General features: G+C 37.8%; 1 protein-coding gene and 1 pseudogene across 2 annotated transcripts in view; one reads left to right on the top strand and one right to left on the bottom strand.

The window, feature by feature from the left end:
- Nucleotides 1-1,258: 1,258 nt before the first annotated feature.
- LOC141555170 (large ribosomal subunit protein eL8 pseudogene) lies at nucleotides 1,259-2,051 on the bottom strand (annotated as a pseudogene).
- Nucleotides 2,052-7,870: 5,819 nt separating this feature from the next.
- MFSD14B (major facilitator superfamily domain containing 14B) overlaps nucleotides 7,871-17,533 on the top strand; it is an 81,265-nt gene continuing 71,602 nt past the window's right edge. For both annotated transcript variants that reach the window (XM_074281704.1, XM_074281703.1), the window contains exon 1: nucleotides 7,871-8,514. In XM_074281704.1, coding sequence (XP_074137805.1) covers nucleotides 8,350-8,514 — 165 coding nt within the window. In that variant the 5' untranslated portion in view covers nucleotides 7,871-8,349. The remainder of the gene's footprint in view (nucleotides 8,515-17,533) is intronic.

The raw sequence follows: 17,533 nt of genomic DNA, 5'->3' as shown, positions 1-17,533 counted from the left end.
TAACGCAACTACCATTATCATTCTGGAGAAACAGTAAAGAATCATGATACCTCCTCATAGAGAGTTAATGGCCTGAGGGCCACATGAGACATGTATTTTTTGAACATGACCATTGAGGAAATTTGTTTTCCTTGTCTATGCCATTTTTGGTCCCTTTTGCCAATTTGGAGGGTATGAAATGAAACCTTAGGGTTGTTCTGATTTGTATTTCTCCCAGTGTTAATCATTTGGAACATTTTAAAAGTACCTGTGAATAATTTGCAGTTCTTTTGAGAAGCATTTTTTCATAACTTTTGACCATGTATCTATTGGTGAATGGCTATTGGTTATAGTGCTCTCTCTCTCTCTGTCTTTCTCTCTCCATTGCTTATATAACTTGGAAACCAATCTTTATCAGAGATATAAAGTGTTTTTTTTAATTGGACCATTTCTCTTTTTATCCTTGATGCATTTTAATGCGGTCTCTGTAGAGACTTTTCTTTTTTTTAAATTTTATTATTATTTTTTTATTATACCTTTTTATTTACAAATATATGCATGGGTAATTTTACAACATTGACAATTGCCAAACCTTTAGTTCTAATTTTTCCCCTCTTTCCCCCCCCACCCCAGATTGCAGGTTGACCAATACATGTTCAATATGATAAAGTATAAATTAAATACAATGTATGGAATACAGGTTTCTGTAGAGACTTTTCAGTTTTGAATAATCAGGCTTATTATTTTATCTTTTATTATTGTCTCTCTCTCACTTGCTTTGTTATGAATACAGCTTCTTCCCATGGCTATAAGAGATATGTAATATGTTTCTTTTATAATTTTTTTGGTATAATCTTTAATAGAAAGGCACATATCCATTTAGAATGTATTGTGGAATATGGTGCAAAGTATTGATCTAATATCTTCTTCTAAATAATCTGAAATTTTAATTTCAGATGATTTTTCAGTTTTCCTGTTAGTTTTTTATTAAATAAGAAGATTTGTCCCTAGGTAATTTAAGTTTTCCACTTCATCAAATGATGAATTATTGAGTTGTTTTATTTCTTAATCTTCTTTGTTCAGTCATTTTTATTACCCTATCTCTTTATTCTTTAACCAATACTTGGTTTTAATAGTACAGCTTTTTTTTTAACTATAGTTTGAGGTCTGGAATTGCTACTTTCTTTTGGCTTTACTTCTTTTTTTTATTATAATAGCTTTATTTTTTAAAATTTTGTTCATATTTTAATTTTTATGTAGGGAAAAATCAAACATACATTTAACCTAATTTGGTTTCAAATTCCTTAGCTTTTGCCTTTTCCAGCTTGGCAATATGAGCCACTGATTTTAGACCCAGGACATAGCTACTTCAGTGACAATGGATCTCATCATATCTGTCATTGTAATTGGTTTTGATGACTTCTAGTGGTTTAGCTAGACCTCCTTTATCTTCAGGGTTCACCTGTGTGAAGGCAATGCTTATGCAAGTCTTTTGGTGAGCTAAGTGACCCAGTCTGCCTTTACCTTTGATAATACAATAAAGAACCCCCATTTTCCTGCACAAGGCAGGTAGGAAGACCACTAGCTCAATGGGGTCCACATCATATGCAATCACTACCAACTGTGCTTTCTTGTTTTCTCCCAGGGTAGTAACAGTGTTAATGCCTGCTCTGAGGACCGCTGGTCTCTTAGTGGGGACATCTCCTTTGCCTGCAGCTTTTTGCTCAGCCCTAGCCAGCAGCCTTTGCTTCTTTTCATGCTTTGTCTCAGGTCTGTACTTGTGAGCCAGTTTAATCAGTTGATACCTGTCTGATGATCTAAGGCCTGGGTTGATTGCTGGTGGCACTTCCAAACGTTTGTAAAGGGTCGACCTTTGAAGCTGAAGTCTGATGTATTCGAGGCTATTTGATAAATTAAATAAGGTCCCTTTTGGGCTGGATGTCCTGACCAAGGCCAAAGTTCTTGGGCTGCTTCTCAAATAAAGGATTGACCACTTTCTTGGCCTCTTGTTTCTTTACAACAGCAGGGGCCGGAGCCACCTTCTTCCCCTTGGCCTTCTTCCCTTTTGGCATCTTGACTGGCAGAACAAGAAAATAAATATTTTATTTTATTTTATTTTGAAAATTACATGCAAAGATAGTTTTCAATATTCACCCTTGCAAAACCTTGTGCTCCAAATTTTTCTCCCTCTCTTCTCTGCTACCCCTTCTTCCTAGACAGCAAGCAATCAATATGGGATAAATATACACAGTTCTTCCAAGCATATTTACACATTTTTCATTTTGCACAAGAAAAATCAGATCAAAAGGAGAAAAAAATGAGAAAAAAAAACAAACAAGAAAATAAACAGCAGTGACCATAAAAAAGACCACAATACTAGTGATCCACATTCGTCCCCATAGTCCTCTCTGTGAATGCAGATGGCTCTCTCCATCAGAAGTGTATTGCAATTTGGCCTTACATATTTTAATAATTTCTTGTGATATTCTGAAGTAGTAAGATGAAATAGAAATATGCAATAGATTTGGGAGAGCATAATGATTAGCACAACACAAAGAAATTATGTCATAGACATTTATCATAGATAACAAAAATTTGTCATTTATTAGATGAAATAGCTTACAGACTTAACCAAATATGACTAAGCAAAGCAGAGTCAAACTAATTGAGGAACATGGATTTTGTGGGTAACGACTTTTAAGTCTCAGTGGGATAGGAGACAGGGTCTAGGGAGTAAAGGAACAAATTTGGGAGGAGTTGGAAGAGGTCTGGGAGGGATCAAGAAGCAGCCAGACCAAATTACCAGACCAAAACTTGTCTAAAGATTTGCTATTCAAGACAGACTCTGAGATGGAGAATGAATTTTGTTTTCACATCATCCTGTGTTAACAGGACAGTTTGGAAAAACTGACCTGATTATGACTGATAATAGGAATAGTTGGGCTTGTTCATTCCTGAGAATAAGCTAGAATTTTTGTTTTTCTAAATGAATTTTGTTATTATTATGTCAAGTTCTTTAAAACATTCCGTTGGTAATTTAATTGGCAAAGTGTTAAAAGTATAAATTAATTTGGACAATATTGTCATTTTTATTACATTGGCACAGCTCTAGCTATAAGCACTAAATAATCCTCCAGCTATTTAAATTATACTTTATAGGGTTTTTTAGCAAAAAAAAATGTTAAACTTTTTCAAAGTCTTTTTTTCTATATTTATTGATAAAATGATAATGTAAGAAATTATGAAAAGGGAGCAGATACTCAGAACTCTTTGGGTACTTGACAGAAAAACCACAATGGCTGTTGGAAGTGAGGCTACAATCTCACTTCATTAAGACACAGAGATTGTAGGGGCAAATGGCACAGAAGATACAGAGACAAGTTGTGAAAGGGGTACAGAGGCAGATGGCATGGGATCAGGGTAGGGTGGTCAAGGAAGGAAGGTTTTGTGAGCAACCTATAGAATTGTATTTACATATAGAGACAAAGACTTAGAGAAAGGTCCAATAAGCTGAATTGTACAAAACAAGATAGTGAGCCTTTGAACTCAACAATCCAAAACAAAAAGTGGGTAAAAGGTAATTGCAAGCACTGAGTGACCATGTAATATTAACTTCTCTCCAAAGGAGGAATTTTTTGCTATTTTTGAACATGGGTTGTATGGTGAGGGGGGGGGCATGTCAAGGAGGAACAATCAATGGGAGGACAGGAAGTCTGTTAACTTCATCATTCCCAGTCACAGGGGCTGTGAGGGAAGGACTTTGTGCTAGCAAAGAGAAGGCTCATTTCCCTGTCTATAAGCAAGCATCTGCTCCTGGACAGATCATCTGCTTCTGGTAAGAGCCATAAATAAACCAACTTACTTAATGCACTCTTCAATCATTTTTATCTTTGTAGCATATTTCTAACAGTAGAGAAGATTAGGGGGAGAGGCACCAAGAATCATTCATATAACCATAAAGTTGAGAGTACTCAGCAGCAAGGACACAGAAAGAGATGGAAGAGTGCTGGGTTTTCAGCACCAAAATGATATGGATGATGGTAAGCATGAAAAGTTGGGGTTCGGTTATGGAAAGAATTCGCTATTCTCTTTAGCAAAAGGTAGGTTTATTTAGGGAAGAGATTACAGACAGAATGAAGGGATACAATAGACAAAATGAATGGATACAATAGAATGATAAATATGAAATAGAGTGGGAAAACATAAGAAAGACAAGTTCCTCAGGGTAACTCACACTTCTCCAGTAGAAAGGGAGCACCCCATGAGCTTGGGGCATGCCCTTAGCTGGCAGGCTAAATCCTGAAAGGAACTTAGCACCCTAAAAGAGTTAGCTGGAAGGAGAAGTGGGGTTGAGAAGAATAGTGGAGTTAAAAGAGATACCATGTGGCATGGGGGAGGAATAAGGAGAAAGACCTCATGAGGCAGAGTGCTGTGCTGGATTGACTTAAAGGAAGGCAGCAGCCATGGGAAGGCTCATAAGTAGGTTTTATAGGAAAAATTTAACGTCAGAGACATGAGTGGGATTTTTGACAGGGCATGGCAAAGTAAGACCTTTACAGAGGGTGGGGCTCAAGGACATAACTTAGATTTCATTCTGGATGACCTTCTCAGAGGATGGGACCGTGGAGCTACACTGAACTCTATCAGGGCTTTCTTCCTGCCTACCTCTGGGATTAATTTTATCAATTCCTTTGCTAATTACTTCCAACATTGAAAACCTCACATTAGGAAAGAACTTCCTATTTGATAAGAACTGTGGAGAACAGTGACATGAGGCTAAGACCAACATTTTATAACATATTCTACAATAAATTCAAAGTAAAGTAAAATAACATGTCATTATACCTTTTATAGTTTTAAGGAATGGATACATTCTTTTCTTAAAATATAACTTTTTTTTTGACAGTACATATGTATGGGTAATTTTTTTTACATTATCCCTTGCACTCACTTCTGTTCTGATTTTTCCCTTCCCTCACTCCATCCCCTCCCCTAGATGGCAGGCAGTCTTATACATGTTAAATATGTTATAGTATCCCTAGATACAATACATGTGTGCAGAATCATACAGTTCTCTTGTTGCAAAGGAAGAATTGGATTCAGAAGGTAAGAATAACCTGGGAAGAAAAACAAAAATGCAGTTTACACTCATTTCCCAGTGTGAATGGATACATTCTTAATCAAACAAGAGATGGAGGCAGATAATTTTTGATTATATGACAGAAAATCGTTTGCACAAACAGAATTAAAACATCTCAATAAAAAGGGAAACAACTGTATCTGTATCAAATATTTTTGATTAGGGTTTACTATCTAAAATATATAGACCACAAACAGATAAAAGAGCATGCCCTAATACAGAAGTGGTCAAAAGATATGCACAAATAGTTCTCAAAAACAAATTGCAATCAATCCATAACTTTAGGAAAGGATGCTCGATATCACTGATTTTGCTGTTTTTTTTTTTTGTTTTTTGTTTTTTTTCTGAGGCTGGGGTTAAGTGACTTGCCCAGGGTCACACAGCTAGGAAGTGTTTAGTGTCTGAGATCAAATTTGAACTCGGGTCCTCCTGAATTCAAGGCTGGTGCTCTATCCACTGAGCCACCTAGCTGCCCCCATATCACTGATTTTGATACTAAGTCAGTATTTGTTCTTTATTCTCAAAGAGGATGTTGACATCTGGGAAGCAATGCTATGCCATGCAAGTGAGTTGCATTTAAGTGAGGGTGGGCTGTGCAAAGTCATTAGCTTCACTTCTTCCTCTGGAGCCATCTGGGATTAGGGCGACTGGTGATGGCTCTGGGTGCAGTGGGAGATCTTGGTCTTTTTAAGCTAAGATCTTTAACAAGTCTCTCAGTTTATCTGAGGCAACACTCAAATGCCATTCTTTGCCTCAATTTTTACCTAGCCTTAATCACTGAACAGGCATGTCCTCAAACTGAACCAATAGAAGACCTTAGCTTAAAAAGGACAAGTGATTAAAGATAGTTAGGAAATGAGGTAGAGAATGGCCTTTTTTTACCTAGTCAAAAAAAGAAAAAGAAAAAAAGACACCAAAGAAGAAAAAAAATCAGTCGGGGAGGGGTTTCTAGCTAAAACAGAAGCTTCACTTTGAGCCAATCAGGGCTAAAATGTTGACCACACCAGGGACATATTTTTTTTTTTTTCCCCTAAAGCTTTTTATTTTCAAAACATATGCAGGGATAATTTGACATTAACCCTTGAATAGCCTTGTGTTTCAGATTTTCTTCTCCATCCCCTCCCCCTCCCCTAAATGGCAAGCAATTCAATATATGTTAAATCCAATACGTATAAACATATTATACAATTCTCTTGCTGAACAAGAGAAAACAGATAAAAAAATAAAGCAAATGAGTAAGAAAAAAATGCAAACAAACAGAACAAAAAGCATGAGAATATTATGCTGTGACCCATACTCAGTTCCCACGGTCCTCTCTCTGGGTGTATGCGTTCTCTTCATCACAAGATCTCTGGGACTGGCCTCAATCATCTCGTTGTTGGAAAGAGCCACGTCCATCAGTATAATATTGATGTTGGCGTGTACAATGATCTGGTTGTAATGCTGGAGAAACTGAGGCAAGATAGAGATTAGAGAGTGTTAATATTTTATTTGGGTTTCTGAGAGGGGGAGTCTGGAGGTAGAGCAGAATCCACTCTGCCTCCAGGGCGGAATTGGACTTTCATCTCAAAAAATCCAGCTTTGAATGTGAGATTCCAATGAATTATATATGGCTCTAATTGATCAGGGGAGACAAAGGCAAGGGATGGAGTCTGAACACCGGTAAACAGTGGGGATTTCCAGGAACAGACCATCCATTTGGTGCTGACAGGTTGGGGTAGGGCCATAAATTCTGGATAGTTTAGGAGGATTTAAGAGCCAGGAAGTCTGAACTCCCCCTTATCTGAGATTTACAGTTTATTACCTTAGAGTAGCTAGTCCTACATTATATCAGTCCTAATAGTCAGGAGTGGGGGGAGGGTTACCACCAGGAGGATTGAGTCAGAACAATTCAGGAAACTGAGGCAGAGCAATTTAGGGAAACTGAGGCAGAATAATAAAAGGAAGCTGGGGCACAACAGCACCAGTCCTGTAAGTCTGATCATTTCTTATAGAACAATAGTCCATAGCACTTATATACCATAACTTATTCAGCCATTCTCCAACTGGACATCCATTCAAGTTTCCAGTTTCTTGCCATTACAAAAAAGGCTGCCCCAAACATTTCTTCACATGTTTCAGGGACCTTTCATTGATCAGTCTATGAGATCCAGAGTGATTTGGATGCCTTTTCATTTCATTTATATTTTATTTATTTTTTTGCTGAGGCAATTGGAGTCAAGTGACTTGCCCAGGGTCACACAGCTTGGAAAGGGTCACACAGCTTGGAAATGTTAAGTGTCTGAGGGAAGATTTGAACTCAGGACCTCCTGACTTCAAGGTTGGTGCTCTACCCACTGCGCCACCTAGCTGCCCCCTAAACTTTTTTCTTTCTTTCTTTCTTTCTTTCTTCCTTCCTTTCTTTTTTCCTTTCTTCCTTCCTTTCTTTCTTTCTTTTTTTTTTTTGCTGGAGTAACGGGTAAAGTGACCTGCCCAGAATCACACAGCTTGGAAATGGTAAGTGTCAGAGGGAAGATTTGAACTCAGGTCCTCCTGACTTCAGAGCTGTGTATTTTATCATACTTAGTTGTACAAGTATTATTCCCCAGGACTAGTCTGCCAAAGCAGAACTCCCAGGCTAAGCTGCAGTGGCCTAGGCCTTCTTAGCGCTCGCTCCTCCCCTTAGTTTGGAGAGGGAGATTGAAAAGGGGAGATGGAGCGGCTGAAGGGGCGTGTTTGATTTGGCCGTAAGCGGATGCAGTGACGCGTTTCCGGAGGCGTGTAAAGTTTGAGGAAGCGGTGGCCCGGATTTTGCTGTGGGGGTCATGGTCTTCTAGTGTGTCTCTGGGAGCGCAGGGTGATCCCCGAGGCTGCCCCAGCTAGGTTCGTCTGGTTTGCGCTAGAGACTCGGCTCTGCGGTCGCCTCCGGGTAACGCGCGCGTGACACTGCGCGTGCGCCCGGGAACCCGCACCCCTCCCCCGGCCCCAGCCAGTTGCAGTGGTCGGCTTGGCTGTCTGCCTCTCCCTGCGCTCCGCCGCTGGCGCCTCCGCCGCCGCCGGGCGAGCTCAGCGCGAGCGCGGCTGGCCCTAGCGAGGCAGATGACGGAACGAGCGCCGGCGGGAGGAGGAGGCCGCTGCCAGCTCGAGAGGGTCCCGGGGCGGGAGTGGAATCCACTCCAGCCGCAGCCCCTCCTCTCCGTTCTCTTGCTTGCCTCGCCATCCCTCCCAGCCGGCTGGGAAATGGGACCAGTATGAGTCCCGAGCTGCCGCCGGAGAAGGAAGAGCAGGCGGCGGCGGCTGCGGCGGTTCCCGCGGCTTCAGCGGAGGAGGAGATAGGAGGCGGCATCTGCAAAAAGAGAAGTAGCCGCATTATGCTGGTGAAGAGGATCAGCGCGAAGCTGGGGGGCAGCAGCTCGGTGAGCGCTCCGGGGTGCTGGGGGAGGGGGGAGGCGCGTGCGTGGGGCCCGCAGCGACGGCTCCCCGGCGAGTTTGCGGGCGGATAATTGCAGGCTCTCTCCCAGCTCCACTTCTGTTCTCCCTGGCAGCATCTTTCACACCCTCGCTCCCTGCCCCCAGTGGTTTCGCAATTTCCAGCTTGGGTACCTGCAGAATGGGACGGGGACTCTCACCTATAGACCCAACTAGTTTTCAGATCCGAAGGGAGAAGAAACCATTGTTGTTAAATGAGAAAGAAAGTTACAGTTGGGAAAAAAAAAAAAAAAGTTCCTCTTATGAGCTTTGCCGTACTAAGTTTGTGTGCTGTGCAGCATCGAGCACCTGACAGGGATTAATTCCTATTTTCTGTGGGAGGCAGGACTGGGTTGTTTTATTTCATTTATTTATTTATTTATTTTGGTTCTCCTCAAAATTAGACTTTAGGCATGAGCTAATATTTCCCCTGTGTATTGGATCCCTGATAGGGGAGGGAAAGCTTCCAGACAAACTCTACCTAGTAACGGCACATCCCATTACGAGAAAAATGATTACAGCAAGGAGAAACGAAACACCCAAGTGATTTAGGCAGTTTTTTGTGCGCGTGTGCGTGTGTGTGGCAATCTGAAGCCTATGGACCCCTTCTCAGAATGTTTTTAAATGCATGAAATAAAATACATAAGATGGCAAAGAGAACTAATATTGAAATAGTTAAATGTGAAAAAAGTTCATAAATCCTCAAATTAAGTACTTCTTAGTTAAAGCCTAGTTTTTTTTTTTTTTTTTTTGGTCACTTACACTTTGGGGGGGATTGTGAATGAATCTTTAAAAACTTAAAAAAATAAACAGGAAGCATTGTCTGCTAAGGCCCTTGGCTTCAGTCTTCAAAGACCACCCTGCCAGCAAGTTAGTTTTGAAGGTCTGTGAATTATTTTAACTTTCCTGAGGTTGGCCAAAAACTGGGTCAAGATGACAGGGAGGCAGAATTTTGAACTCTTTGCCAGGAAGAGGAACAAAGTGACAACTTGCTTTAACTCTAAATAGCCTGGATTTCCCAAAGAAATGACCTTTCTTCAAATCATACTTTCTTCTTTTATTTCCTTTCCTCCTCTTTCCTTCCCTGCCTCTCTTCCTCCCTCCCATTAGTGATAGTCTTTTCAGCTTTTGGATACTGGTGTTCTCCAGGGATTTTCCCCATTTCTTTGGCAGTCTAGGCACAATAGCCTTTGCCTCCAGTTTGGACCTTTGTGGCCTACAATTATACAACTCTAAATTTGGAATGTCTCTTGGAGGGAATGGTTCAAATGTTCTTGAGTCTAGACCTGGGGAAAAAGAGGTGGCAGAACAATATTATTTAGTAATTCCATATAATTTGTTTGCTTTTAAAACAATTCTGCAACATTGAAAAGAGTGTAGAAATTTTGAAGCCATATGAAAAAGTTTTTTTTTTATTTTTTTTTAAAAATAAAGTAAACAGAAATTAGAATGGTGGGATTATGTGCAAGCATTTTAGTAACCTATAAAGATCTAACGTTACTACTTAGGAGTATAAACTGGTTTGAGTCTTAGGCCATTAGTTATTTCACTTAACATCAATCCTTAGTGGGTTAGAAGAGAATTTTAAAAGCATTTCCAACTCTAAAAAAAATCAAATTTTATACATAAATGACTCATATGTTGAAAGGCAAATGTACGGCACAGAATAGAAATGTGATTTTTTTTTTTTTAATGTATACTAGTAATTAGAAAATAGGGGCAGCTAGGTGGTCCAGTGGGTAGAAAGCTAGATCTAGAGTCAGGAAGACCTGAGTTCATTGTAGCCTCAGATGTTCTGTGACCTTGGACAAGTCATTTAAACTTGTTTGCTTCAGTTTCCTCATCTTTAAAATGAGGAAGAAATGGCAAACCAGTCTTTGCTAAGAATATCCTAAATGGGGTCACAGAGTCAGACACCACTGAAACAATTGAAAAATAACAAAAAAGTAACTAGAAAGGTCTGCAATTGTAGCTTCCTCATAGGGAATGTATCTTAAACTATTGGTCCCTTTTTTCTTTGACACAACATTATTTCTCTACTTCACAGATAAAAAACAAACAAAAAAACCTCCGTTTTCAGAAATATACAAGACAGTAAGGAAAAGGAAAACCTTAAGGATAAGTGGCATCAAATGGCATCCACTTGAACTTTATTTTTCCTTTATGGCATAAAAAAGGAGAGATGGTCAGGTGACTTTGCTAGTGATCATAAGCTTCTAAATAAATCTTGACTTCACAAATTTTGACACTTTTTGTACTTTATTAGTTTTTATTTTTCTTAATACTTCCTTTAATGTCAGAAAGTTTATGTGCAAATTTTTCATTGCAACGAAATTCCTCAGGGTCACTGAACCTGGGAATATATATACCATGAAGGCTATTAGAAATGGGTTGACCTCCATTTCACAGTAACTAGGACACATTTCCAAAGTGTTGGCTATACTTAATAAGGGGAATGGCATGTTGATTTGGCTGTGTGGCATATGAGCACCCACACATTTTATGCATTAATGTAATATATAAATATGTTTATTGCTGAATTTGTTGCCCACATAATTTTTTTGCTTCCCAAATGTTGCATTTTCTTTACCTTCTATTTAAGAAAATTAATTTATATTTGTTTTTATACAGCAGATATTTTTCTTTTTTTTTTTTTTTTTTTTTTTAACTTTAGTTTCTTTGGTTCTTTTTTTTTTTTTTTTTTTTTTTTTTAATTTTTTATTTTATTTTATAATTATAACATTTTTTGACAGTACATATGCATGGGTAATTTTTTACAACATTATCCCTTGCACTTACTTCTATTCAGATTTTTTCCCTTCCTCCCCCAACCCCCTCCCCCTGATGGCAAGCAGTCTTATATATGTTAAATATATTACAGTATAATTTAGATACAATATATGTGTGTAGAACCGAATTTTTTGTTGCACAGGAAGAATTGGATTCAGAAGGTAAAAATAACAGTTTACATTCATTTCCCAGTCCTTTTCTGGATGTAGCTGGTTCTGTCCATCATTAATCAATTGGAATTGGATTAGCTCTTCTCTATGTTGAAGAAATCCACTTCCATCAGCATACATCCTCGTACAGTATCATTGTTGAAGTGTATAATGATCTTCTGGTTCTGCTCGTTTCACTCAGCATCAGTTGATGTAAGTCTCTCCAAGCCTCTCTGTATTTCTCCTGTTGGTCATTTCTTATAGAACAGTAATATTCCATAACATTCATATACCATAGTTTACCCAACCATTCTCCAATTGATGGACATCCATTCATCTTCCAGCTTCTAGCCACTATGAAAAGGGCTGCCACAAACATTTTGGCACATACAGGACCCTTTCCCTTCTCTAGTAGTTCCTTGGGGTATAAGCCCAGTAGTAGTATGGCTGGGTCAAAGGGTATGCACATTTTGATAACTTTTTGGGCATAATTCCAGATTGCTCTCCAGAATGGTTGGATTCTTTCACAACTCCACCAACAATGCATCAGTGTCCCAGTTTTCCCACAGCCCCTCCAACATTCATCGTTATTTGTTCCTGTCATTTTAGCCAATCTGACAGGTGTGTAATGATACCTCAGAGTTGTCTTAATTTGCATTTCTCTGATCAATAGTGATTTGGAACACTCTTTCATATGAGTGGAAATATTTTTAATTTCATCATCTGAAAATTGTTCATATCCTTTGACCATTTATCAATTGGAGAATGGCTTGATTTCTTATAAATTAAAGTCAATTCTCTGTATATTTTGGAGATGAGGCCTTTATCAGAACCTTTAACTGTAAAAATTTTTTCCCAATTTGTTACTTCCCTTCTAATCTTGTTTGCATTAGTTTTGTTTGTGCAGAAACTTTTTAATTTGGTGTAATCAAAATGTTCTATTTTGTGATCAATAATGGTCTCTAGTTCTCCCTTGGACACAAACTCCTTCCTCCTCCACAAGTCTGAGAGGTAAACCATCCCATGTTCCTCCAATTTATTTATGATTTCGTTCTTTATGCCTAAATCTTGGACCCATTTTGATCTAATCTTAGTATGTGGTGTTAAATGTGGGTCCATGCCTAGTTTCTGCCATACTAATTTCCAGTTTTCCCAGCAGTTTTTGTCAAATAATGAATTCTTATCCCAAAATTGGGGATCTTTGGGTTTGTCAAAGATTAGATTGCTATTTTTATTCACTATCTTGTCCTGTGAACCTAACCTATGCCACTGATCAACTAGTCTATTTCTTAGCCAATACCAAATGGTTTTGGTGACTGTTGCTTTATAATATAGCTTTAAATCAGGTACACTTAGACCACCTTCCTCTGACTTTTTTTTCATTAGTTCCCTTGCAATTCTCGACCTTTTATTCTTCCATATGAATTTTGTTGTTATTTTTTCTAGGTCATTAAAATAGTTTCTTGGGAGTCTGATTGGTATAGCACTAAATAAATAGATTAGTTTGGGGAGTATTGTCATCTTTATTATATTTGCTCGGCCTATCCAAGAACATTGAATGTCTTTCCAATTATTTAAATCTGACTTTATTTTTGTGGCAAGTGTTTTGTAATTTTGCTCATATAATTCCTGACTCTCCTTTGGTAGATTTATTCCCAAATATTTGATACTATCGACTGTTATTTTGAATGGAATTTCTCTTTGTATCTCTTGCTGTTGGATTGTGTTGGTAATGTATAAAAATCCTGAGGATTTATGTGGATTTATTTTGTATCCTGCGACTTTGCTAAAATTCTGAATTATTTCTAATAGCTTTTTAGCAGAGTCTTTGGGGTTCTCTAAGTATACCATCATGTCAAGCAGATATTTTTCTACAAATGCCAATATATTCCTCTAGTATTTGAACTGGGAGTGGGATGAAGTGTTTGAGAGTGGGTTATGTAGTATACTGAGTGCCTCTTTGTTTACATAGATGGTAATTTGGGCAGAGTGGTTTGTCTTATCATTGAGTAGAGGTTTTCTTTTTTTTTTATTTGAAGTTTTTGTTATTCTGAACTTAACAAAGATTGTTAACCAGGTGCATTCATTTCTGTATACAAAGAAAAAGAGATTACAAATGAAATTGTGACTCCAACATGTGCAGATCGTTTACCTTTTTAAAAAATAAATTATTTGGGGCAGCTAGGTGGCACAGTGGGTAGAGCACCAGCCCTGAAGTCAGGAGGACTTGAGTTCAAATGTAGCCTCAGACACTTAACGCTTCCTAGCTGTGTGACCCTGGGCAAGTCACTTAATCCCAATTGCCTCAGCCAAAAAATAATAAAAAAAAAGTAAAAAAAAAAGTTATTTGAATGGATGTCCATTAGTTGATTAATAGCTGAATAAGTTACGGTACTTGAATATTATGGAATTTTATTGTTCTATAAGAAATGATCAGTGGGGTGATTTCAGAGAGGCCTGGAGAGACATACTTGAACAGATGCTAAGTGAAATGAGCAGAAACAGGCGGTCATTATACATGGCAACAGCCAGATTATATGATGATCAATTCTCATAGATGTGGCTTTCTTCAACAATGAGATGATTCATACTAATTCAGTCTTGTGATGAAGAGAGCCATTTGTACCCAGAGAAAGGACTGTGGGAACTGAGTGTGGATCACAACATATATTTTCACACTTTTGTTGTTATTTGCTTGTATTTTGTTTTCTTTCTTATTTTTTTTTCCTTTTTGGTCAAATTTTTCTTGTGTAGCATGACATTTGTGGAAATGTGTGGAAGAATTGCATGTGTTTAACATATATTGAATTACTTGCCTTCTATGGGAGGGAATGAGAGGGGAAAGGAAGGAAAAAATTTGGAACACAAGATTATGTAAGGGTGAATGTTGAAAATTATCCATGTATATATTTAAAAAATAAGTTACTGATATTTTTTGTTTATACATTAAATAAATTTCCCTCTGAATCATCCTCCTTTCCTTTGAAAGTGAGCAATTATTTTGATGCCCTAGCTTTTTTTAGGTTTTTTTTTTTCAAACCATGTATGGATAATTTTCAACATTCACTTTAGCAAAACCTCGTGTTCCAAATTTTTCCTTTCCTTTTCTCTATCCCCTCCTAGGTAGCAAGTAATCCAGTTGCACAAGTTAAACATGCATATTTCCACAATTATCATGAGCAATATTTTAAGGTTTTTTTTTTTTTTTTTTTAAGAAAAAAGAAGGGAAAAATAATTGGCAAACTCAATCAATGGATCAAACAAAAAAAATTCTGATATGTAATACCCCACACCTGAAACCTCCTACCCCTGCAGAGATTGTTGGGGAATCATTTCTCTTCTTTGGGATCCAAACTTGTTCTTTGCAATTCTGCAACATTTACTTTTAATTAATTTTTTGTTGTTGTAGTCATTATGTATGTTGTTATTTTTGGCTTTGCTTACTGTACTTTGTATATGTTCATATAGATCTTTAATGCTTGTCTGTATTGATCATATTTGCCATTGAAATACAGCATATTAATACTCTATTACCACATGTACCACATTTAGTTTAGCCATTCTTCAGTGAGTAGGCATCTACCACAAAAAGTGTTGCTATAAATAATCAGATGTATTCTCTTTTTGTCGGTAACCTCCTTAGCATTTATGCCTTGCAGGGGAATTTCTGGGTTTGGATATTTTCTATTCACTTTATTTCCATAATTCCAAATTACTTTCCAGTTGTAGTTGTATCAATTCCCAGCTTCACCAACAATGTCTTAATGTGCCTATCTTAATGTGTTTTATCTTCCCATATCATTGACTATGCTTTTTTATTTTTTTGTCATTTTTGCAATTTATTGTACATGAGATAAAATCTCAGGGTTGTTTGATATGATATGTATTTTATTGTTAGTGATAGGGAGTATTCTTGAATATATTTATACTTTTCAATTTCATTCTTGAGAAATGTTTGTTCATATCCTTTGATTACTTCTCTGTTGGGGAATGGCTTTTGATCTTATAAATTTCTGTTCAGTCAGTCGGAAAACTAGTATTTATTTGGTGTTATGCCGGGCACTGACTGTACTAAATACTGGGTATACAAGAAAGGTGAAAGAAAGCCCCAGCTCTTCAAGGAGTTTAGTAGGGAAGAAAACATGGAACTGTACAAATAAGATACAGGATCAGTGGAGATAATCAACAGAGGAAGGCACAAGGATAGTGGGAAAGACTTTTTTCAAAAAGTGGAGCTTTAAACTGAAGCTTGAAGGAAGCCAGGAAGTAGAGATGAGGAGGGAGGGACTGGAAGGTAAGGAAAGAAAGGGCAGGCTATTAAGGACTTTATTTTTTTATTTTCTATTTGGAGATTAGAGGGAGTGTGCCAGGGGTGTGTGTGTGTGTGTGTGTGTGTGTGTGTGTGTGTGTGTGTGTGTGTGTGTGTGTGTGTGTGTGTGTGTGTGTGTGTGTGACTTAGTTATCCTTGATCTTTAGGAAGATCAGTTTAACAGTTGAGTGGAAGATAGACTATGTGGGAGAGACCAGAGGGAGGGAAACTAGCCAGCAGGCTATTGGAATAGCCAAGGCATGAGGTAATGAGCATCTATACCACAGTGGTGGCAGCATTGGGTAGTGGGGGGGGGGAAGAGGGCATATTTAAGGGAGATTTTTCAGAGATAGAAATGAGAGGACTTAGCAGTAGATTAGATATGGGGATGGGGTGAAGTGAGGAGTCCAGGATGACATGTAGTTTGTGAGCTAGAATAACTAGGTCTCTGATAATACTGATCATGGCTAATTTTTAGGGAAATTAGGAAGAGGAGGGTTTTGGGAGGGGGGGAGGGAATAATGAGTTCAGTTTTTAATGTGATGAGTTTTAGATAACTAGTTTAAGATAACCAATAAACTCAAATCTGGAGATAGAGCCAGATAAATATATCTGAAAATCATCAGTGTAGAGATAATTCAATGCAGAGGAACTGATGAAATCATGAAGCAAAATAATATAGAGGACCCAGAATAAGTCCTCAGCAGTCCCCCAGGGTTAGTGTACTGGATGAAGATGAAGATCCAACAAAAAAGAACCTGAGAAGTGGTCATACAGGTGTAGTAGTAGGAGAAGAACCAAAAGAGCAAAGAAGAAAATATCCAAAGGCTTTAGAAAGAACCAGAAAGATAAGGATTTAGGCCATTGGATTTGACAGTTAGATCAATTGGAGAGAACATTTTCTGTTGAATGCTGAGGTTAGAATCCCAATTTTGGAGTGTTAAGAGAATAAGAGAAAGCATCTGTTGTAAACACCTTCTCAAATAGGTTAGGTAAAAAAATAAAATAAAATAAAATAAGTCAAAGAGGAAGCTATGTATCCAAGACATCCGTTTTGCTCTTCTGGTTTCTTGTCCTATGGACGAGTTCCCTTATACATCCCTTGAAATATAATCAAGAATCCCTGGTCTAAGGGAATAATTGTTGAGATTAAAATCTTTCCCTCCCTTTCTCCTCCTTTTGCTTCCCTCTCTTTTTCTCTCTATCTCAATCTCATTTGAGTCTGGGAGAGTAAGTTGAGGGCATTTGGGTGCATGTCTCTTGGCATTTTATTGCTTCACTATCTAGGAGGAGATTACATGCCATTTCTTTTTGTAGCTTAAATGGAATTAATTCCTTAACACATTCTGTTTTTCCTTTATTGCTGGCTATTCTTTCAAATGAGGGGAAAAAAAAGCTATTTTAATGAATATGGAATGTTGTCCAATAATTACATCTCTTAAATAGATAATAATGCTAATGTAGTGATAATATTTTACTTTAGGAACATGTGAGCATGTGAAGATAAAGAGTTAGTTTGTTGGGAGTAACAAAGTAAATTTATGATAAAACTAGGATGGATGTTCAATTTCATTGATCTGTTTTAATTTTATCTATTTTGTGTCATTTGTACAGTCATTAATTCATGACTACTATTGATTCTATTTTCCTCTCACATTTCTACATATACACTCAAATTTTTGCTTAGTTCCAATGTCACATTGCCAATAAAATTTGATC

The sequence above is a fragment of the Sminthopsis crassicaudata genome, chromosome 1 (assembly GCF_048593235.1).
Source record: "Sminthopsis crassicaudata isolate SCR6 chromosome 1, ASM4859323v1, whole genome shotgun sequence".
Lineage (NCBI taxonomy): Eukaryota > Metazoa > Chordata > Mammalia > Dasyuromorphia > Dasyuridae > Sminthopsis > Sminthopsis crassicaudata.
The sequence above is the reverse complement of the archived record's forward strand: the minus strand, read 5'-3'. Positions and strand labels throughout refer to the sequence as shown.